Here is a 19,763-nt window from a genome sequence, read left to right as displayed (position 1 = left end):
TGCGAGAATCATGCCGCTACTTTCCAAACTGGATTCAACTGGATCCACCTCCAGAAGCCCCTACACTTCCTGGATTTCTTTTTTAGGCAAAGGAGCTTGGCCTGTAAACTCATTCGACCAGCGAAGAAAAATGTTCAGTAACGACGGAAAAGACAAGTGGAGACAAGAACTTGTCTGAAATGATTCCACAAACTAACGGAATGGTGAAGAATTCACTTGTAAGCATCGTGAATGTCAGCGTAGTGATTCACTCCCACCACAAGCAAATCTTCCCACCAGTGCTGCCACTACGACAAGGAGAAGGGTGAAGAACTTCATAGTCATTTCGATGGCAGTGAGAGAAACAATTCACTCTACTCCCGGCACATGGGCTTCTTCAGGTTTTCGAGCAACAGAAATTTTTGCAGAAAGGAAACTTTACCTTTGCAGAACATGGCACCAGGCCGGAGATTGCGCCGGAGCGGGACTTGATTCTGGTTATGGGTGAAACTGATTCAAACGAACACCACAGAACGCTCTCGACGAATTATCATACGCATACTCGGAGTTCAGCAAAGCCGTCAAATGTTGAAACTTGTAGCATAAAACACATGTTCTGTGGATTATCCACAGCTTCAAGATCGAGAGAGGGGATGGGGAGCTCGTCGGAGGAAGGCGGTGGCCATTGACTACAGCGAGATCGGAGCCATGGCGAAGCAACGTTGTGTCGATTGATTGTGCAAGTTCTTGACGCAGAGAACTCGGTTCGTTTGGGTGAGAGATGCGAGTTCACTCAAAATATGTCAAAGGCCAAACCCGCGCCAACCCCTTACCGAGTCACTTGAAATTCAACTACATATGGCGTGAGTCAAGTCAACTCGGTTCCACGTTCATAATGACTTCTCACCAAACTCTAAATAAACAAGAAAAAAAACCAGGTTCATAACGTCTCGAGTCCGAACTGGAATAGGTTTTTAACGGGACAAAACACCATAATTATGTTGGCTCGAATGATTTGGTTCCACTCAGCGACCGGACCCGATTCACAGGACCTAGTCGCGTCGCGAGCCGAGATCATCCGTGGCATATGGTTTTGTCCAACCCGTCTTTGATGGGCCCACCTTTACGTATTAACCACCCTGGCCTAACAGAAAGATCAGATCGGTTAGGTGCCAGATACCGTCGGAGGGCGCGGAATCGATTCATGGCTAGACTCCGAAGTCCATTTCACTCTCACGAGTCACGACAATAAAATGCCTGTTACGACACCCTAAAAGCCTATTATCTCCATTTTTCCTACCGAAGCGGAAGAATGCGGACAGAGGGCCGAGGAATGGAGAAACTCTCTTCGATCGCGATTGTGATATTGGTTCTGTGCTGTGTGACTGGTGCATTGTCGGATGCCTCGAATCACAGATACAAAGCTGGAGATCCGGTCCCTCTCTATGTCAACAAGGTTGGGCCGTTTCATAATCCCAGGTAAGATGTTTATTCGTCAATTTCCGCAATCTTTGTTTGCTTCTTTTGTTCGGTGGCTGATCTATAGACTATTTAGTGCTTTTAGCTGTAATTCTTAGGCGTCTTATTGGATCTCTTGGCTTTAGCGTTGGTTATCAGACTTTGTTCATTCTAGGAGCGGGAATTATTGTTGAATGTTTCCATGGTTTAAATTTTATATGTTTATTCTTCTTTGTTGGCCTTTCTTGTAATTCTTGGTTTGATTGTTGAGAAGCAATTGACGATTATTTTTGAAAGGCGATTGCCTACTGGATCTTTCTTGGGTGTCCATCTGCTACACAATTTATGGCTCTTTCTAGGTTCAATTATTAATTCATACTTGTCATAGAATTTTGGTGAATCGACGACTAGCTTCAGAGGGACGTGGGAATATGTCAGTATTGTGAACTCGGAATTTCGGTTGTTTGCTTAGTGTTTATTTCAGTAGCATAATGTAAGCGAAATTTTTGTGGATGTCAGTGTGACCCGTAGGATTTTGTATTATAGGCTTTATATTCATTCACTATCTAGAGGATTACTAAATTTTCTATTTTCTTGGAGGCAAGGGATTGTTTCCTATTTCGTACTCTTGGTTTGTAAAATCTTGGATTTTTCGAATGTTTGTTAGACATGCTGTGAATATTGTATGATTTTGATTTTCTGATGATTGGTTACTAATTGACAATTATCTCATTCTGTTCATGTTTCTGGTTTCAGTGAGACTTATCGGTTTTTTGATCTTCCCTACTGCTCACCAGGTTTAGTTGTCCTGCCTTGCATTTAATTCGTTCCCAATTTTTTCGTTCAATTCCCATTTTCTAATAGTAGTTGTTTTCTTATATTCTTGAAATACGATGACAGATCATATGACAGAGAAAATAGAGGCTCTTGGGGAAGTCTTAAATGGTGATCGTTTGGTCGAGGCTCCCTACAAGCTCGACTTTATGGTTGATAGAGAATCTGAAGTTGTTTGCAAAAAGAGGTTGTCCAAGGAAGAAGTAGCCCAGTTCAGGAATGCAGTAAACAAGGACTACTACTTCCAAATGTACTATGATGATTTACCAATATGGGGCTTTATTGGGAAGAACGATAAGGAGGCAAAGGCGGATCCAAGAGAGTATAAATACTATCTTTACAAGCATATTCACTTTGAAATTCTTTACAACAATGACCGGGTCATTGAGATTAATGTTCATACTGATTCTAATCCAATGGTGGATGTCACTGAGGACAAGGAAGTTGAAGTAGAGTTTTTGTACACAGTAAAATGGAAAGACACTGATATTCCCTTTGAGAAGAGGATAGAGAAGTACTCCCAAACTTCATCCTTCCCACATCACCAGGAGAGCCATTGGTTCTCAATCATTAACTCATGTGTAACAGTTCTTCTCTTGACTGGGTTTCTTGCTATGATTCTGATGAGGGTGCTCAAGAACGATTTTATTAAGTAAGGATTGTCTTCAGCCACAGTTTCCTCGGTCTCAATCTTCAATTTCAGAAATTCATAATAGTGTCTATTTGCTAGCGTAGATATAAATGCCTTTTCCGCATCCTTTTTAAAGATGAAGTTTGTGGTATGCATATTGAAAACAGCTCAGAAGATGAGGATTTAAAAGATAAAAGTAAAGTTTTATTTTTACTCTCATGTGTGGATCTGTTTTAAACATGCAGAAGTACCAGTATTTATTTTATTTTATTTTTTATAACCTCTTTAGAACTTCAGGTTCTTGAAGTGATATTTGGAAATCTTTGGTAAATTGTACCTGAAAGTTGATGGCATTTCTTGATATATCATGTGAGACTAAAAAAAAAAAAGGAAACTAAAAAGACTGTTAGGCAGTGTTGGTGTTTTGCTTCTAGGTAGCATGTGAAGGTTGTTTGCATGGTGAGAAGTGGATTTCCAGAAGTGAGTTCTAGCTGTCTTCAGATTATTCATGAAAATGCCTTGTTATTCTTAGAAGATTAGAAGACCAGATATGAAGCAACTTACAAAAATTCACTTATCCGATAAATATTACAAAAAAAATTCATTTACTCTTTGAAGATTCTGAAAAATATTAATTTGATTCTTTTTTTTTTTAATATGTGTTGAAGGTATGATCATGATGAAGAATCAGCTGATGATCAAGAAGAAACTGGATGGAAGTACATCCATGGGGATGTGTTCCGCTACCCAAAGTACAAGTCCTTGTTTGCTGCTGCTCTTGGTTCTGGCACTCAGCTGTTTACATTGTTAAGTATTCTTGATTAACTTCCGTTTTTAGTACGTCATCTGAAGTTATTAAAGCGCTATATAAGTCGTAAAAGTTATCTTCTTTTAATACAGTCTTTGTGGTTTGTGTTCAGGACAATTTTCATTTTTGTTCTTGCATTAGTTGGTGTCTTCTATCCATACAATCGAGGAGCTCTGTTCACTGCTCTGGTTGTCATATATGCGCTAACATCTAGTATTGCTGGCTATACGGCCACCTCTTTCTATTGTCAGCTTGAAGGAAAGAACTGGGTACTTTTCTCATCAATCTTCATGCCTAACTTTTTCTTCTTTTTGCTTTTCAGCTAATCCACCTTATTCTTTTGTTTTGATAGGTGAGGAATCTGTTGTTGACCGGTTGCCTTTTCTGTGGGCCTCTTTTCCTGACCTTTTCCTTCCTTAATACTGTTGCCATTGCATATAGTGCTACTGCAGCATTACCCTTTGGCACAGTTGTGGTGATTGTTCTCATATGGACATTAGTAACATCTCCTTTACTTGTTTTGGGAGGGGTTGCTGGGAAAAATAGCAAGGCCGAATTGCAAGCTCCTTGCCGTACTACTAAGTACCCTAGAGAGATTCCAGCACTCTCTTGGTATCGAGGGACTATACCCCAGATGGCAATGGCAGGGTTTTTGCCTTTCAGCGCCATCTACATTGAACTTTCCTACATATTTGCTAGTGTATGGGGACACAGACCTTACACTATTTACAGTATTCTCTTCATTGTGTTCATCATCCTCCTCATTGTTACTGCCTTCATCACTATTGCTCTTACCTACTTCCAGCTGACTGCCGAAGACCACGAATGGTGGTGGAGGTAAGCTAGAATTTGTTGTTTAGACTGTAGTTATTTATTCTTCCTGTGCACTTTGTCATATAACAATTTTTTTTTTTTTTTGGAACTAGCTAGAGAATTTTATCACATGCTATGACAACTCTGTTAACATTTTCTCTTCAAAATAACTTGTTTTTTAAAGTAAAGACTGGAACTTCCCTCTATTCAAACAGTAGAAGACTGGAACTTCCCTCTATTATTTTTAATCAACCCCTTGATCTGATTGTGTCTTTCCTCCATTCATCTGATGCAGGTCGTTTCTGTGTGGGGGATCAACCGGCTTGTTTATATACGGTTACTGTTTATATTACTACTATGCTCGGTCGGACATGTCTGGTTTCCTGCAAACAACGTTCTTCTTTGGTTATATGGCTTGTATCTGCTATGGATTTTTCCTAATGCTTGGATCGGTGGGCTTCCGTGCTGCTATGTTGTTTGTCCGTCATATTTACCGGTCTATCAAGTGTGAATAGTTGGTTTGTTAGCTAGGCATGTTTCTTCCTCCTTGTGTCATATTCTTTTCCTTCTATAGAGAAAGGGTTCATTGTACCACTGAAATGTCATCAAAGAGTAAGTGTGCTGGAAGCGGCAAGGTGTAGTTGAAGGGCTGGAATCACCTTGGTTTTTTTTTGAGATTATGCTCAATGGGGGTGAAGGCAGCACTTTATATCTGAGAAAATCTGAAATTTTTGGAATTCAAAGGAAAGAAAGAATTACGTCTGAAAACACAGCATTTGACAATCATACCACAATGCTATTTACTCTATGATATTTGTGTTATAGTATATAAGGATGAGATTGTAAATATTTATATTTTTAAGGGTATTATTATAATTTTTATTTTAAATCTTTATACTTATGTATCAAACAAAAAATCAGTGATGGTTCTTCGATTCTTCGTTTCGGAAAATAAATTGGATTTTTCGGAAACTTTGTCATGGTATCAGAGTTTCGTTCTGCGCCCTGTTTTTTTGTTTTTTCGAGCTTTTTCGGTGCCTTCGGTAGTCTCAGTTCGGTGGTGGAGAAATTGGTTTGACGTTGTGCTCTCAAAGGTGCGTTATCTTTTCCTCTTTCTTGGTTTTCGATTTGTAGTGGATTTCGAAGGGTCTTGTGGGTTTTTTTTTTGGATTTTGGAGGTTCCTCTCTCGGATTTAGCGAATTTCGACAGCTCCTCTCTCGGGCATTTCGGTTTTTGGTGTTCGACGGGACATTGGCTTGTTTTTTTTTTGTGTGTGACGAGAGCAAAGGTCCACTCCACGACGTTTCTTTTGCTCGGTACATGTGTTGCAGTGTCTGCCGCGACCCTTTTCTACTGTTGAAGCCATGAAGAAGTGGCTCATATTCACGTAGGGACATCATATCATCTAATAAGGTAAACCAGTTCCCTATCCGTTTCACGGGTAAAATTTACAGTGCCTAGGAATTTCCATTTCGTTTATTTGTTATGGGAAAGGAGTTATGGGGTCAAATAGATGGGACTGATCCAGCACCTTGGGAGGCCGAGGCTTTGTCCAAGTGGATAGTCAAGGATGTTAGGGTCATGACCTGGATCCTTGGCTCTGTTGAGCCTCACTTTGTTCTTAATTTGCGGCCTTATAAAACTGCGACTAACATGTGGAGTTATCTCGCCAAGTTTATCATCAAGATAACTCGGCTCGACATTTTCAATTGGAGTATGAGATGGCTCATTTCATACAAGACAGTCTATCTATCTAGGAATATTTTTCAGGTTTTCAAAACCTTTGGGCTGACTACGCCGATATTGTTCATTCTACTGTTCCCGTTATAGCTCTCTCTGCTATTCAAGCAATGTATGAAACAAGCAAAAGAGATCAATTCTTGATGAAATTCCGTTCCGATTTTGTCATTGCACGGTCTAATATGATGAATCGTCATCCTGTCCCCTCTTTGTCCCCTCTTTAACTGCTTGTTTTAGTGAACTCGTAATTGAGGAGCGTCTAACCACTCGGGTTGGCATCGAACATCTGACAGACTGACGTTATTATGCAAACCGATGGGGCGCTCGGTTTGGTACCTTTTTGCCGTGTCAAAATGCCTATAACCGACCTCAATAGCGGTGAGGATGGCGGAGGTGACGACTTCCGGAGGAGGGCGCGGCTCCGCCCCTGTTCCCAGGCTGAGCAGTGTAATCTTGTGCCCTGAGCTCAGCATCGCTTCCGGAACTCTAGCCATTGTTTACCGGAAAGGAAACAATCGGAACAATGACTCAGCACGGGAAGAAACTGAGATTTCTGACTGTAGTCGCTGGTATTCAATAGCGACCCTAAAAGCGAAGTGTCGTGAGAATTCTGCTTTCTGTGCCTTGCCAGAGTAACTGTTGTTAGTCAACTGTAAAATAACAAATCACCTCCGGCGGCCTGTCCGTCTCCCTTGGCGGCTACTTTTTGAGTGTGGAATCGAGTCCGAATACACTTCCTGTATGGAGAGAAACGTGTTTAACTTATTTGGAATTTAATACATTGAATCATATAAATATATCTCATAGTATACAGTGTTTAATCGAGGGTATTGATGTAAGTTAAAAATCTTTTTGGCTATTCTTACCAATTTCTTTATTCTCACTGAGTTTTCACAAATAGTTGAAGATGAAAGAAATTGTTTGCAACTAAGGAGTTAAAATTTGTAGTTTTGTAGACGGTCTCATCCAGTTTATGCATGTTTATTTCCAATAAAATTATTATTTTGGTTTCGAGGAGAGATTTCATGTAGTGATTTTGCCCAAGGTCTCATTTGTGGTGGTGTTGTCTTTCTTCTTTGCTTTGATTATCGATCTTTTGGATTGTCATCTCAGAGAATTTTAGGCCAAATAAAACTTTGATGTGGCACCAGTAAGAAGATCAATAGAAAACCAGTTCACCTCTTATTACCATCGCACAGTGATTCCATATTAAACACTCCGGACATACAGTTTCTGAATCTCACGTAATACAGTTATGTAGTAGACTAAACTCCCGGCCGGCGAAGATTTATACTTCTCCGTCCCAAAACTCTTCGATTGTTTTGAAAGGCCCCAGAGGCGAAACAAAATCTTCTCCGCTGAAACCTCTGCTTTGTGGACTCTGATCGATCTTCTGCAATTCGTCTTCAGTCAGTTCCCAGTCGAAGATTTGGAGATTCTCTTCCATCCGTTTCTGGTTGAAACTCTTGCCAACCACGCTGACTCCTTGCTCGTGTACCCACCTCAAAGCAACCTGCAACAATATTTCGCATCTATCAGACTGTCTAAAGATGTAAGCCTCACTTCTCCCTTGATGAGAATTCGTAAATTCGAGAGAGGTAAGAACCTGAGCTACTGATTTCCCTTTGGCGTCTGCAATTTCTTTCAGGATAGGGTTACCCATCACGTTAAGGGAACCCCAAGACGCACCGTTGGCTCCCAAAGGCGACCAGGCGCTCACATGAATTCCCTTATCCTTACAGAATCCCACCAGCTTCTTCTGTTGCCATCCGGTGTTCATTTCTACCTGAAACGTTATATTACCAGATTCATCAGTCATCATCAGCAGCAGCAGCAGTTCTGTGATTACGAGTATTAAGACATCATACCTGATTCACTGCAGGAGGGATTCTGGCAGTCGCCAAGAGATTCTCGAGCTTCTTGCAAGTGAAATTGCTGACGCCGATGGACCGGGCCAGACCTAGTTTGGAACATTCCTCCATGGCTTTCCAAACAGATTTCACGTCCATGACCAAAATGTCCTCCTTTCTAAGTGATGTTCCCGGTGATCGATTCTTCAAGCTTATAGGGAAGTGGATGAGATAGAGATCAAGGTACTCCAACCCCAGATTCCTAGACCAACCCAAGAAATTAAACAGATCGAACAACAAATAAGAAGAACGAAGAAGATTCACCTTCTCAATTTGTCCCGCAAATCTGTTCCATAGTATTCGAATATTAATTTTTTTCACTTACTCGAGAGTTTTCTGAAGGGCCGGAAGGACAAGGTCGGGATGGCCGTCCGTGCACCATAGCTTGGACGTGATGAAGAGCTCGTCTCTGGACTTGACCAACCCACGACGGATAGCTTCTGCAATCGCCGTGCCGATGGGGCGCTCGGTTTGGTACATTGATGCAGTGTCAAAATGTCTATAACCAACCTCAATAGCAGTGAGGATGGCGGAGGTGACGACTTCGGGAGGAGGGCGCGGCTCTGCGGATGTTCCGAGGCCGAGCAGTGGAATCTTGTGCCCTGAGCTCAGCGTCGCTTCCGGAACTCTAGCCATTGTTTATCGGAAAGGAAGCAATCGGAACAATGACTCAACACGGGAAGAAGATGAGATTTCTGACAGTGGTGGCTGATATTTCAACAGCGAGACCAAGCGAAGTGTCGTGAGAACTCCGCTTTCTGTGCCTAGCCCGGACTAACTGTTGTTAGTCAATGTCGTCTTATCGACTCCGTCGGCCTGTCCATCTCCATAGACGGCCACTTCGAGTCCGAATTCAATTCCATTGACTGACCCATCAGGAACCGACAAACTTGACTGGGTCAAGTGGGTAGTAGGGTTCTAACAAGGGCAATGCAAGGGAGGTCATTTTAATGGACTTCAAAAGGTTTATCAATCAAATGGGTGGTAGATCAATGAAAAATAGCCCATACCCAATCAGACATAATTGGCAATCGCGCCATATGACTATGTCACTGAATAAAATCTTTTTATGGAACTTGTTAATCAAAATTATCAACCTAAGTTAGATAAACCAAAAAATTATAAAAATAATTTATCTATAAATTTATTATTTATTTTAAATCTTAGATATCCTATATGAAATCCAACAACAAATACAATTTTTGGTTATGAGCACGAGAGAGGAACAAGTTTATGTATATAGGAGACTTGATACTTGTTGGCTTTCCACAATACTTATCCTATACTCTGTTATAGACTCCATAGCATCTCGGGTAATTAACAAACGTAGGATTTAAATTATGGAATTTCCTTTTTATGTATGTTGGTTTGGTTTGGTTTAATTGTAATTCTCGTGACTTGGTGACCCACGGGTTGGGTTTGACATTTGCGTCCCTAATCCTATTTATAGGGGAGAAGGGCTTTATTGAAATCAAACATTGAATCAATTAGAAAGGTAGAGGTCGGATTCTCCCTTCTGAGGTTCAGGTCGAGCCTCTTCCAAGCCACGCACATAAACACAGGAAACTCCTCTCCACGTCAAGAGCAAACCTAGAGGGAAGAAGGGTGATGAGATCCATGGCCCGAGAAGACCCTAACATCTTGGTATCAAACAGGTTTATTGGCGGGGACTTTTTACTGCTGGATAGACAGACGCTTTGCCTCTAGAGGTCAAATTGCAGAACCCTCAAGACCTAGCCCATGCTATGAATCTTGCCAGAACCATAGATGCAAAACAGCGTGTACTGTAAGAGTCTCTGGTTAGAAGACCTTCTTGTCCGAGCAGAGCGACCACCCCTGCCCCTGCATCATATTCAGGGACTCCACGTGCTGATTTTTCCCCATCCATGCCACCAACCCAGTACATTAAATGATTGTCTAGACCTGAAATGGAACAGTGGCAAACCAATGGTCTTTGTTATAACTGTGATGAACAATATGTCCAGGGTCACTAATGCAAGAGGTTATTCTGGTTGGAGGTATTAGATGACACCGAGGAAGATCATCCAGTGGACGACATTATTGAGGTAGAACATGATGAACTAGCTATTTCCATCTATGCTATGACTGACATGCACAGCTCCAACACGATGCAAGTTCGAGCAGGGTTGCAACACCTACATTTACTGGCCTTAGTGGACTCAGGCAACACCCACAACTTCATTAGTCAGCCAACCGCCGAACAGCTTGGATTGGTCATTCAACAAAACACCGGCATATCCGTCTCAGAGGCCAATGGGGCCAAAATATCCAGTGCGGGTATTTCTCCCTCCACAACATTTTGTATTAAAGGGCACTCCTTTGTAGCCGATTTTTTTGTCATTCCACTGGTTGGGTTTGACTTGGTACTCGGGATTAAATGGCTCCAGACGTTGGGGCCGATCTTGTGGGATTTCAAGGCACTTACCATGACGTTTACAGCTGGCCAGCATCCGATTACCCTTCATGGCACACATATTATTGTGCCCTACACTCTTCAGGAAATTCAGGTCCAGAGTGCTGAACACTGCAAGTTAAAAACTTTACTTACAGAATTTGGTGATTTATTTCAGACCCTACTACCCTTCTGCCTATTCACCTTTGTGATCACTGCATAAGGTTGCAATTGGGGACTGAACCTGTGGTGGTCCGGCCTTACCGTTATCCCCACTTACAGAAGGATGAAATTGAGCGCTACTGCTAGACTATGCTCGCCCAAGGGATTATTCAGCCCAACAGGTCTCCCTTTTCCTCCCCGTGTTACTGGTCAAGAAACATGACAAGTCCTAGAGGTTTTGTGTTGACTACAGGGACCACAATGCTCATACAATTAAAGATAGATTTCTCATACCAGTGGTGGATGAGCTATTAGATGAATTACATGGTGCCACTTTATTGACAAAACTGGACTTGAAGTCAGGTTATCATCAGATTTGGTTTCATCCTTCAGACATGGAAAAAATTGCGTTCCGCACACACCATGGGCATTTCGAGTTTCTCGTCATGCCATTTGGTCTCTCCAACTCCCCTTCCACTTTTCAGGCCCTAATGAATGAGGTATTTAATCCTCTCTTGCGGAAGTTTTTTCTTGTTTTTTTTTATGATATCCTGGTATATAGCAAACACTGGGACGAGTACCTTCATCATATCCGCCAGGTATTTACTATATTACGTTCCCATCATTTGGTTTTAAACCAATCCAAATGTTATATGGGCACGTCAGAGGTGGCATATTTGGGACACGTTATCTCAGCAACTGGTGTGCAAGTCGACCGGAGCAAAATACAGGTCGTGACCGACTGGCCTACTCCCACATCTAGCTCAGCGTTAAGGGGTTTTTTTGGGACTCGCTGGTTATTACAGAAAATTCATCCGTAACTACAAATAGATTGTCACTCCTCTCAACAAACTCCTTAAGAAAAATGCATTTCTCTGGTCCGACACAACAACTTCTTCGTTTGAGCACTTGAAGGCCGCATTATCTTCGGCGTCGGTACTGCAGTTACCAAACTTTGATGAATTGTTTGTGGTTGAATGTGATGCCTCTGGCGGGGGTATTGGCGCGATTTTACAGCAACATGGTCACCCTATAGCTTATTTCAAGAGACAACTAGGCCAACATCACCACAAACTCGTTGCCTATGAAAGGGAACTGATCGGTTTAGCTAAAACCATCCAACACTGGAGGCCCTATCTCTGGGGGCAGAAGGGATCATTGCAGTCTGAAGTATCTCCTAAAAAGATAGGTTTATTCTGTCTCAATCGGGATTTTTATTGGCGGGGCATGAAGAGAAGTGTGACATACTATGGCACAGCTTGTCAAACGTGCCAGCGGAACAAAGTCGAATCCTTAAGTCCAGCAGGGTTGCTCCAACCACTCCAGTTACCTTCACAAGTTTGGTCTGATATTTCCATGGATTTTATCGATGGATTGCCGCCATCTTCGGGTAAATCGGTTATTTTTGTGGTGGTTGACCGCTTCTCAAAATATGCACATTTTCTGCCTTTGGCACATCCTTACATAGCGGCTCACGTTGCCCAGCTCTTCATGGATTCTATTGTCAGATTACATGGGTGCCTGCGTCCATTACTAGTGACAGAGATGCCATCTTCACCAATACTTTCTGGAAGAAACTCTTCAAACTACAAGGCACCAAGTTGGCCTTCTCTTCTGCCTACCACCTGCAGATCGATGGCCAAACAGAGGTAGTCAACTGTACCATTGAGATGTACCTCTGTTGTTTTGTGGGCGACTCGCGTAAACGGTAGGTTAGGTGGCTGGCATGGGCAGAATTCCTTTATAACACCTCTTACCATAGCACACTTAGCACAACTCCTTTCAAGGTCGTATATGGCAGAGATCCACCCCGGCTTTTATCGTATGAACCCGGTTCTTCCAAGGTGGCCACCTTGGACCAGGCTTTAGGAAAACGGGACGCAATGCTCAGCCAGGTGTGCACTCATCTCCAAGCCGCACAACAAGCAATGAAACTCTCTTATGATAAAAAAACACTGTGAAGTGGTCTTCTCTCCGGGGAATTATGTGTGGCTTCATCTTCAACATTATCGACAACTCTCCCTAACGGCTTCCAAGCGTCACAAATTATCCCCTAAGTTTTATGGGCCCTTTCCAGTGCAGGAACGCATTGGCACAGTCGCCTACCGCTTGCAGCTTCCACCAGATGCTAAGCTCCATAATGTCTTTCACGTCTCACAATTGAAGGCCTCCAATGGCGACTCTCTATTGCTACATACACCCTTGCCAATAGGGGTGGCTTCGAACTGAGCCGGCTCGCGAGCGGCTCGAGTTCGGCTCAGTTCGATTCGTTATTTATCGAGCTCGAGCACCGAAATTGGCTCGTTTACCTTAACGAGCTGAGCTCGACCAAAGTCATGTTCGGTTCATCGGCTCGCGAGCGGGGAAGGGGGATCGAGAGCGAGGAGGGGGAGGAATTTTCCTCCCCTCATCACCGCTGAGTCCCTCCCATCGGCTGTTGTCGCCACCTCTACCGTCGACGTAGTTGTTCGCCTGTCGTCTCTACCGCCGTCGCAACTGCTCGCCGGCCACCTTTGTGGCCGTCCGTTCAATTTCTTCCTCCCCTCATCGTCGCCTCTGTTTCCGCACTACCGATTCCGTCATCGTCGCCCCCGTCACAGCCGTCATCCCCGACGATAGGTCCTCCCCGGTGCCGTAACCCCCTTCCCTTCACGTCGTCTCGGCGGAAAACCAGAACCTTAAGTTCAGGGGAGAAATTAGGGGAGAAATAATCACCCCCTCCCCCGCGCGAGGATGATCTCGCATGTGCGATTTCGCACGTTAGGGATCATAAAGTAAAAAAAAAAAAAAAAAAAAACTATTTCCTCTCAAAAAATTAAAAATAAATTTTATAGAAATAAGTTTCTATAAACTATTAGTGTCTCATTTTTTTTAAACATTTTTCTAATTTAAAATTTTTATTAAAAAAAATAAAATTTTCTAAGTAAGATTTTCGTACCAAGATGGGGTAGAAAACTGTATAGAAATTTTTTGAATAAGTATTTAACAGTTGATGTTGTAATACTTTTAGCATGAAATAATTTTCATTGCAATTTTGTGTTTGGTATTTTATTTAATTAAAAATTTATCGATAAGTATAATAATATATTAGATTGATTATTAATTTTTATTTATTTCCCTAGAAGAGACAGTAAAAGGTCCATTTAACTTTCCTAAGAAAATTTTAAAATATTTCTTATAATTTTCTAATAAGTCACTAATAGTAATAAGACTTTATTTAAAGGTTTATTTGGGAATATGTATCATAGGAAAAATATTTTTAGTTTTTCCTAAAATATAAATTTTCATCTAGGGGCACTAAGGAGGTCATAATAAATTATGGCTAGATTCAAAAATTATAAAACAAGCTAGACAACAATTGGAGTAAAAAAGATTAATATTGGTGCATTTTAATCCATTATTGAAATTCAATCCTGAACCTCCCCTATCATTATATTTTTAAAAAATATATGCATAATTTTATATATAATTTATTTAAAGCCACCCTTACGTGTGAGATCATAAACAGGGGAAAAAAAAACTCTTTGTCACTTCATCATGGCTCTTAAAGAAATTGAAGAGATATTTTAGTAGAAATACGTTTCTAGAAACTATTAGTGGTTTTTTCATCAAAATGTTGAAAAGACATTTTTAGTAGAAATATAGGGACCATTAGTGGCTCATGTTTTTTCAAAATATTTTTCTAATTATAAATTCTTTTTAAAAAATCATATAATTTTCTAAGTAAGATTTTCTTGCCAAGATGGGTTAGAAAACCACATTGAAAAATTTTCAAAAGGTATTTGACAATTGATGATATAATACTTTGAGCATGAGGCAATTTTCATAGCAATTTTGTGTTTGACATTTTATGTGATTAAAAATTTATCGATAAGTATAATAATATATTAGATTAATTATTAATTTTATTTATTTCCTTAGAAATGGCAATAAGAGGTCCATTTAACTTTTCTAAGAAAAATTTAAAATATTTCTTGTAATTTTCTAGTAAGTCTCTAATAGTAATATGATTTTATTTAAAGGATTTATAATTTTTATTTGGGTGATTGTAAATTGATAGTGATATTTCATTTAATTTTGTTATGTTTGATTATTGTATGGAGTTTTTTTATAATGTTATACAGTGTATGGAGTGTTTAGACTATTTTATGGAGTGTATAAACAATTTCATGGAGTGTTTATGGAATGTATAGACAATTTTATGGAGTGTTTATGCAGGTATTATGTAAATTGATTATGCCCAATTTTAAGTAGAGGTCATGCCGAATTTTATACAAGTATTATATATATAGATTACGCTCAATTTTAAGTAGAGGTTATGCCCAATCTTATACACGTATTATATATCTATATAGGTTATGCCCAATTTTATGTAAAATGTATGCATAATTTTATATATATTTTATTCGATATATATTTTTTGAAAAGTTTTAAATGTATGTTGAGGCTCAAGCTCGGCTCGAAGCTCGGCTCGAACTCGTTGGGCTCGAGCTCGATAACAATTTAAGCTCGAGGCGAGGCTCGGGTCGAAACTCGGGTCGAAATATTTAAATCAAGCTCGGCTCGAACATAAGCAACTTCGGGCTCGACTCGGCTCGATGCCACCCCTACTTGCCACCGCTGCAGGAGGGACGGGTGCTTTCCACTCCAACTCAAGTGTTGCAGGCTCGCCGAATTCAGGGCGACTGAGAGATTTTAGTGCAGTGGGCCGATACGGACCCCATTGACACTACATGGGAGCCCTTGGCGTCATTTAAGGCTCTCTACCCCACCTTCGAGCTTGAGGACAAGCTCTTTCTCTACGAGGGGGGTGATGTTATGGACTCCATAGCATCTCGGGTAATTAACAGACGTAGGATTTAAATTATGGAATTTCCTTTTTATGTATGTTGGTTTGGTTTGGTTTAATTGTAATTCTCGTGACTTGGTGACTCGCGGGTCGGGTTTGACATTTGCGTCCCTAATCCTATTTATAGGGGAGAAGGGCTTTATTGAAATCAAGCATTGAATCAATTAGAAAGGTAGAGGTCAGATTCTCCTTTCTGAGGTCCAAGTTGAGCCTCCTCCAAGGCTTAACTCGTTTTCACTATTGCATGCACCAAACACAGGAAACTCCTCTCCATATCAAGAGCAAACCTGGAGGGAAGAGAAGGAAGAAGGGTGACGAGATCCATGGTTGGGAAGACCCTAACATACTCCTTGAGTGAGAAAGAGAAAGATTTCTCAATTAAATAAAATATTTAAAACCTAAAATACACATTTGTATCTGAGAATTTTTACAGAATTCACCACATTGATCGGGGTGAGGATCTTTGACAGTATCAGTATTAAGTTAGTGTCTAGAAGAACCATATCATAATCTTGTCTATAAGAGCTTAAAGGATTTCTTGTAATTTTCTAGTAAGTCTCCAATAGTAATAGGATTTTATTTAAAGGATTTATAGTTTTTATTTGGGTGATTGTAAATTGATAATGATATTTCATTTAATTTTGTTGTGTCCGATTATTGTATGGAGTTTATTCATAATGTTATGTAGTGTATGGAGTGTTTAAACTATTTTATGGAGTGTGTGGAGTGTATAAACAATTTCATGGAGTGTTTATGGAATGTATAGACAATTTTATGGAGTGTTTATGGAATGTATAAACAGTTTTATGGAGTGTTTATGTAAGTATTATGTATATAGATTATGCCCAATTTTAAGTAGAGGTCATGCCCAATCTTATACATATATTATATATATAGGTTAAGCCCAATTTTATGTAGAGGTCATGCCCAATTTTCTGTAAAATGTATGTATAATTTTATATAAAATTTATTTTATATATATTTTTTGAAAAGTTTTAAATGTATGTTGAAGTTCGAGCTCGGCTCGAACTCGGTTAAAATTTTTGGGCTCGAGTTCGATAACAATTTTAGGCTCGAGACGAGGTTCGACTCGAAGCTTGGCTTGAAATATTTAAATCAAACTCGACTCGAACGTGGGCAGGTTCAGGCTCGACTCGGCTCCTGGTCTCTTCCAGCTTATGCATGTTTATTTCCAATAAAATTATTATTTTGGATTCGAGGAGAGATTTCACGTAATGATTTTGCCCAAGGTCTCATTTGTGGTGTTGTTGCCTTTCTTCTTTGCTTTGATTATCTATCTTTTGCATTGTCATCTCTGAGAATTTTAGGCCAAATAAAACTTTGATGTGGCACCAGTAAGAAGATCAATAGAAAACCAGTTCACCTCTTATTACCATCGCACAGTGATTCCATATTAAACACTCCGGACACTACAGTTTCTGAATCTCACGTAATACAGTTATGTAGTAGACTGAACTCCCGGCCGGCGAAGATTTATACTTCTCCATCCCAAAGCTCTTCGATTGTTTTGAAAGGCCCCAGAGGCGAAACAAACTCTTCTCCGCTGAAGCCTCTGCTTTGTGGACTCTGATCGATCTTCTGCAATTCGTCTTCAGTCAGTTCCCAGTCGAAGATTTGGAGATTCTCTTCCATCCGTTTCTCGTTGAAACTCTTGACAACCACGCTGACTCCTTGCTCGTGTAGCCACCTCTAAGCAACCTGCAACAATATTTCGCATCTATCAGACTGTCTAAAGATGTAAGCCTCACTTCTCCCTTGATGAGAATTCGTAAATATCTTCGCGAGAGAGGTAAGAACCTGAGCTACTGATTTCCCTTTGGCGTCTGCAATTTCTTTCAGGATAGGGCTCCCCATCACGTTAAGGGAACCCCAAAACGCACCGTTGGCTCCCAAAGGCGACCAGGCGCTCACATGAATTCCCTTATCCTTACAAAATCCCACCGGCTTCTTCTGTTGCCATCCCGTGTTCATTTCTACCTGAAACGTTATATTACCAGATTCATCAGTCATCATCATCAGCAGCAGCAGTTCTGTGATTGCGAGTATTAAGACATCATACCTGATTCACTGCAGGTGGGATTCTGGCAGTCGCCAAGAGATACTCGAGCTTCTTGCAAGTGAAATTGCTGACGCCGATGGACCGGGCCAGACCGAATTTGGAACATTCCTCCATGGCTTTCCAAACAGATTTCACGTCCATGACCAAAATGTCCTCCTTTCTAAGTGATGTTCCCGGTGATCGATTCTTCAAGCTTATAGGGAAGTGGATGAGATAGAGATCAAGGTACTCCTCAACCCCAGATTCCTAGACCAACCCAAGAAATTAAACAGATCGAACAACAAAGTAGAAGAACGAAGAAGATTCACCTTCTCAATTTGTCCGCAAATCTGTTCCATAGTATTCGAATATTAATTTTTTTCACTTACTCGAGAGTTTTCTGAAGGGCCGGAAGGACAAGGTCGGGATGGCCGTCCGTGCACCATAGCTTGGACGTGATGAAGAGCTCGTCTCTGGACTTGACCAACCCACGACGGATAGCTTCTGCAATCGCCGTGCCGATGGGGCGCTCGGTTTGGTACATTGATGCAGTGTCAAAATGTCTATAACCGACCTCAATAGCAGTGAGGATGGCGGAGGTGACGACTTCGGGAGGAGGGCGCGGCTCCGCGGATGTTCCGAGGCCGAGCAGTGGAATCTTGTGCCCTGAGCTCAGCGTCGCTTCCGGAACTCTAGCCATTGTTCATCGGAAAGGAAACAATCGGAACAATGACTCAACACGGGAAGAAGATGAGATTTCTGACAGTGGTGGCTGATATTTCAACAGCGAGACCAAGCGAAGTGTCGTGAGAACTCCGCTTTCTGAGCCTAGCCCGGACTAACTGTTGTTAGTCAATTTCGTCTTATCGACTCCGTCGGCCTGTCCATCTCCATAGACGGCCACTTGGAGTCCGAATTCAATTCTATTGACTGACCCATCAGGAACCGACAAACTTGACCGGGTCAAGTGGGTAGTAGGGTTCTAACAAGGGCAATGCAAGGGAGGTCATTTTAATGGACTTCAAAAGGTTTATCAATCAAATGGGTGGTAGATCAATGAAAAATAGCCCATACCCAATCAGACATAATTGGCAATCTCGCCATATGACTATGTCACTGAATAAAATCTTTTTATGGAACTTGTTAATCAAAATTATCAACCTAAGTTAGATAAACCAAAAAATTATAAAAATAATTTATCTATAAATTTATTATTTATTTTAAATCTTAGATATCCTATATGAAATCCAACAACAAATACAATTTTTGGTTATGAGCACGAGAGAGGAACAAGTTTATGTATATAGGAGACTAGATACTTGTCGGTTTTCCACAATACTTATCCTATACTCTGTTATGGACTCCATAGCATCTCGGGTAATTAACAGATGTAGGATTTAAATTATGGAATTTCCTTTTTATGTATGTTGGTTTGGTTTGGTTTAATTGTAATTCTCGTGACTTGGTGACCCACGGGTTGGGTTTGTCATTTGCGTCCCTAATCCTATTTATAGGGGAGAAGGGCTTTATTGAAATCAAGCATTGAATCAATTAGAAAGGTAGAGGTCGGATTCTCCCTTCTGAGGGTCGGGTCGAGCCTCTTCCAAGCCACGCACATAAACACAGGAAACTCCCCTCCACGTCAAGAGCAAACCTGGTGGGAAGAGAAGGAAAAAGGGTGACGAGATCCATGGCCCGAGAAGACCCTAACATCTTGGTATCAGATAGGTTTATTGGCGGGGACTTTTTACTGCTGGATTGACAGACGCTTTGCGTCTAGAGGTCAAATTGCAGGACCCTCAAGACCTTGCCCATGCTATGAATCTTGCCAGAACCATAGATGCAAAGCAGCGTGTACTGTAAGAGTCTCTGGTCAGAAGACCTTCTTGGCCAAGTAGAGCGACCACCCCTGCCCCTGCATCATATTCAAGGACTCCACGTGCTGATCTTTCCCCATCCACGCCACCAGCCCAGTACATTAAATGATTGTCTAGACCTGAAATGGAACAACGGCAAGCCAATGGCCTTTGTTATAATTGTGATTAACAATATGTCCAGGGTCACTAATGCAAGAGGTTATTCTGGTTGGAGGTATTAGATGACACC

The 19,763-nt window shown here is 41.1% G+C and overlaps 2 protein-coding genes and 1 pseudogene across 2 annotated transcripts; 1 reads left to right on the top strand and 2 right to left on the bottom strand.

The window, feature by feature from the left end:
- Positions 1-1,157: 1,157 nt before the first annotated feature.
- LOC137958893 (transmembrane 9 superfamily member 2-like) lies at positions 1,158-5,344 on the top strand. The gene is made up of 7 exons (XM_068806094.1): positions 1,158-1,458; positions 2,194-2,234; positions 2,338-2,923; positions 3,571-3,708; positions 3,823-3,979; positions 4,063-4,547; positions 4,819-5,344. Exons 1-7 carry the CDS (start codon positions 1,292-1,294, stop codon positions 5,036-5,038), a joined length of 1,794 nt encoding a protein of 597 aa, XP_068662195.1. The 5' UTR covers positions 1,158-1,291; the 3' UTR covers positions 5,039-5,344.
- Positions 5,345-7,423: 2,079 nt separating this feature from the next.
- LOC137959055 (non-functional NADPH-dependent codeinone reductase 2-like) lies at positions 7,424-8,882 on the bottom strand. Its single transcript, XM_068806332.1, has 4 exons — positions 8,500-8,882; positions 8,133-8,376; positions 7,871-8,050; positions 7,424-7,777 (listed from the first exon to the last, which is right to left on the bottom strand). Exons 1-4 carry the CDS (start codon positions 8,808-8,810, stop codon positions 7,553-7,555), a joined length of 960 nt encoding a protein of 319 aa, XP_068662433.1. The 5' UTR covers positions 8,811-8,882; the 3' UTR covers positions 7,424-7,552.
- An 8,169-nt stretch (positions 8,883-17,051) lies between these two features.
- Positions 17,052-18,412, bottom strand: LOC137959911 (non-functional NADPH-dependent codeinone reductase 2-like; annotated as a pseudogene).
- Positions 18,413-19,763: the final 1,351 nt, after the last annotated feature.

The sequence above is a fragment of the Aristolochia californica genome, unplaced genomic scaffold (assembly GCF_029961685.1).
Source record: "Aristolochia californica isolate CCGP_79_NKW_82.1479 unplaced genomic scaffold, dmAriCali1.0.hap1 SCAF_3, whole genome shotgun sequence".
NCBI lineage: Eukaryota > Viridiplantae > Streptophyta > Magnoliopsida > Piperales > Aristolochiaceae > Aristolochia > Aristolochia californica.
This window is presented reverse-complemented; position numbering and strand designations above follow the sequence as displayed.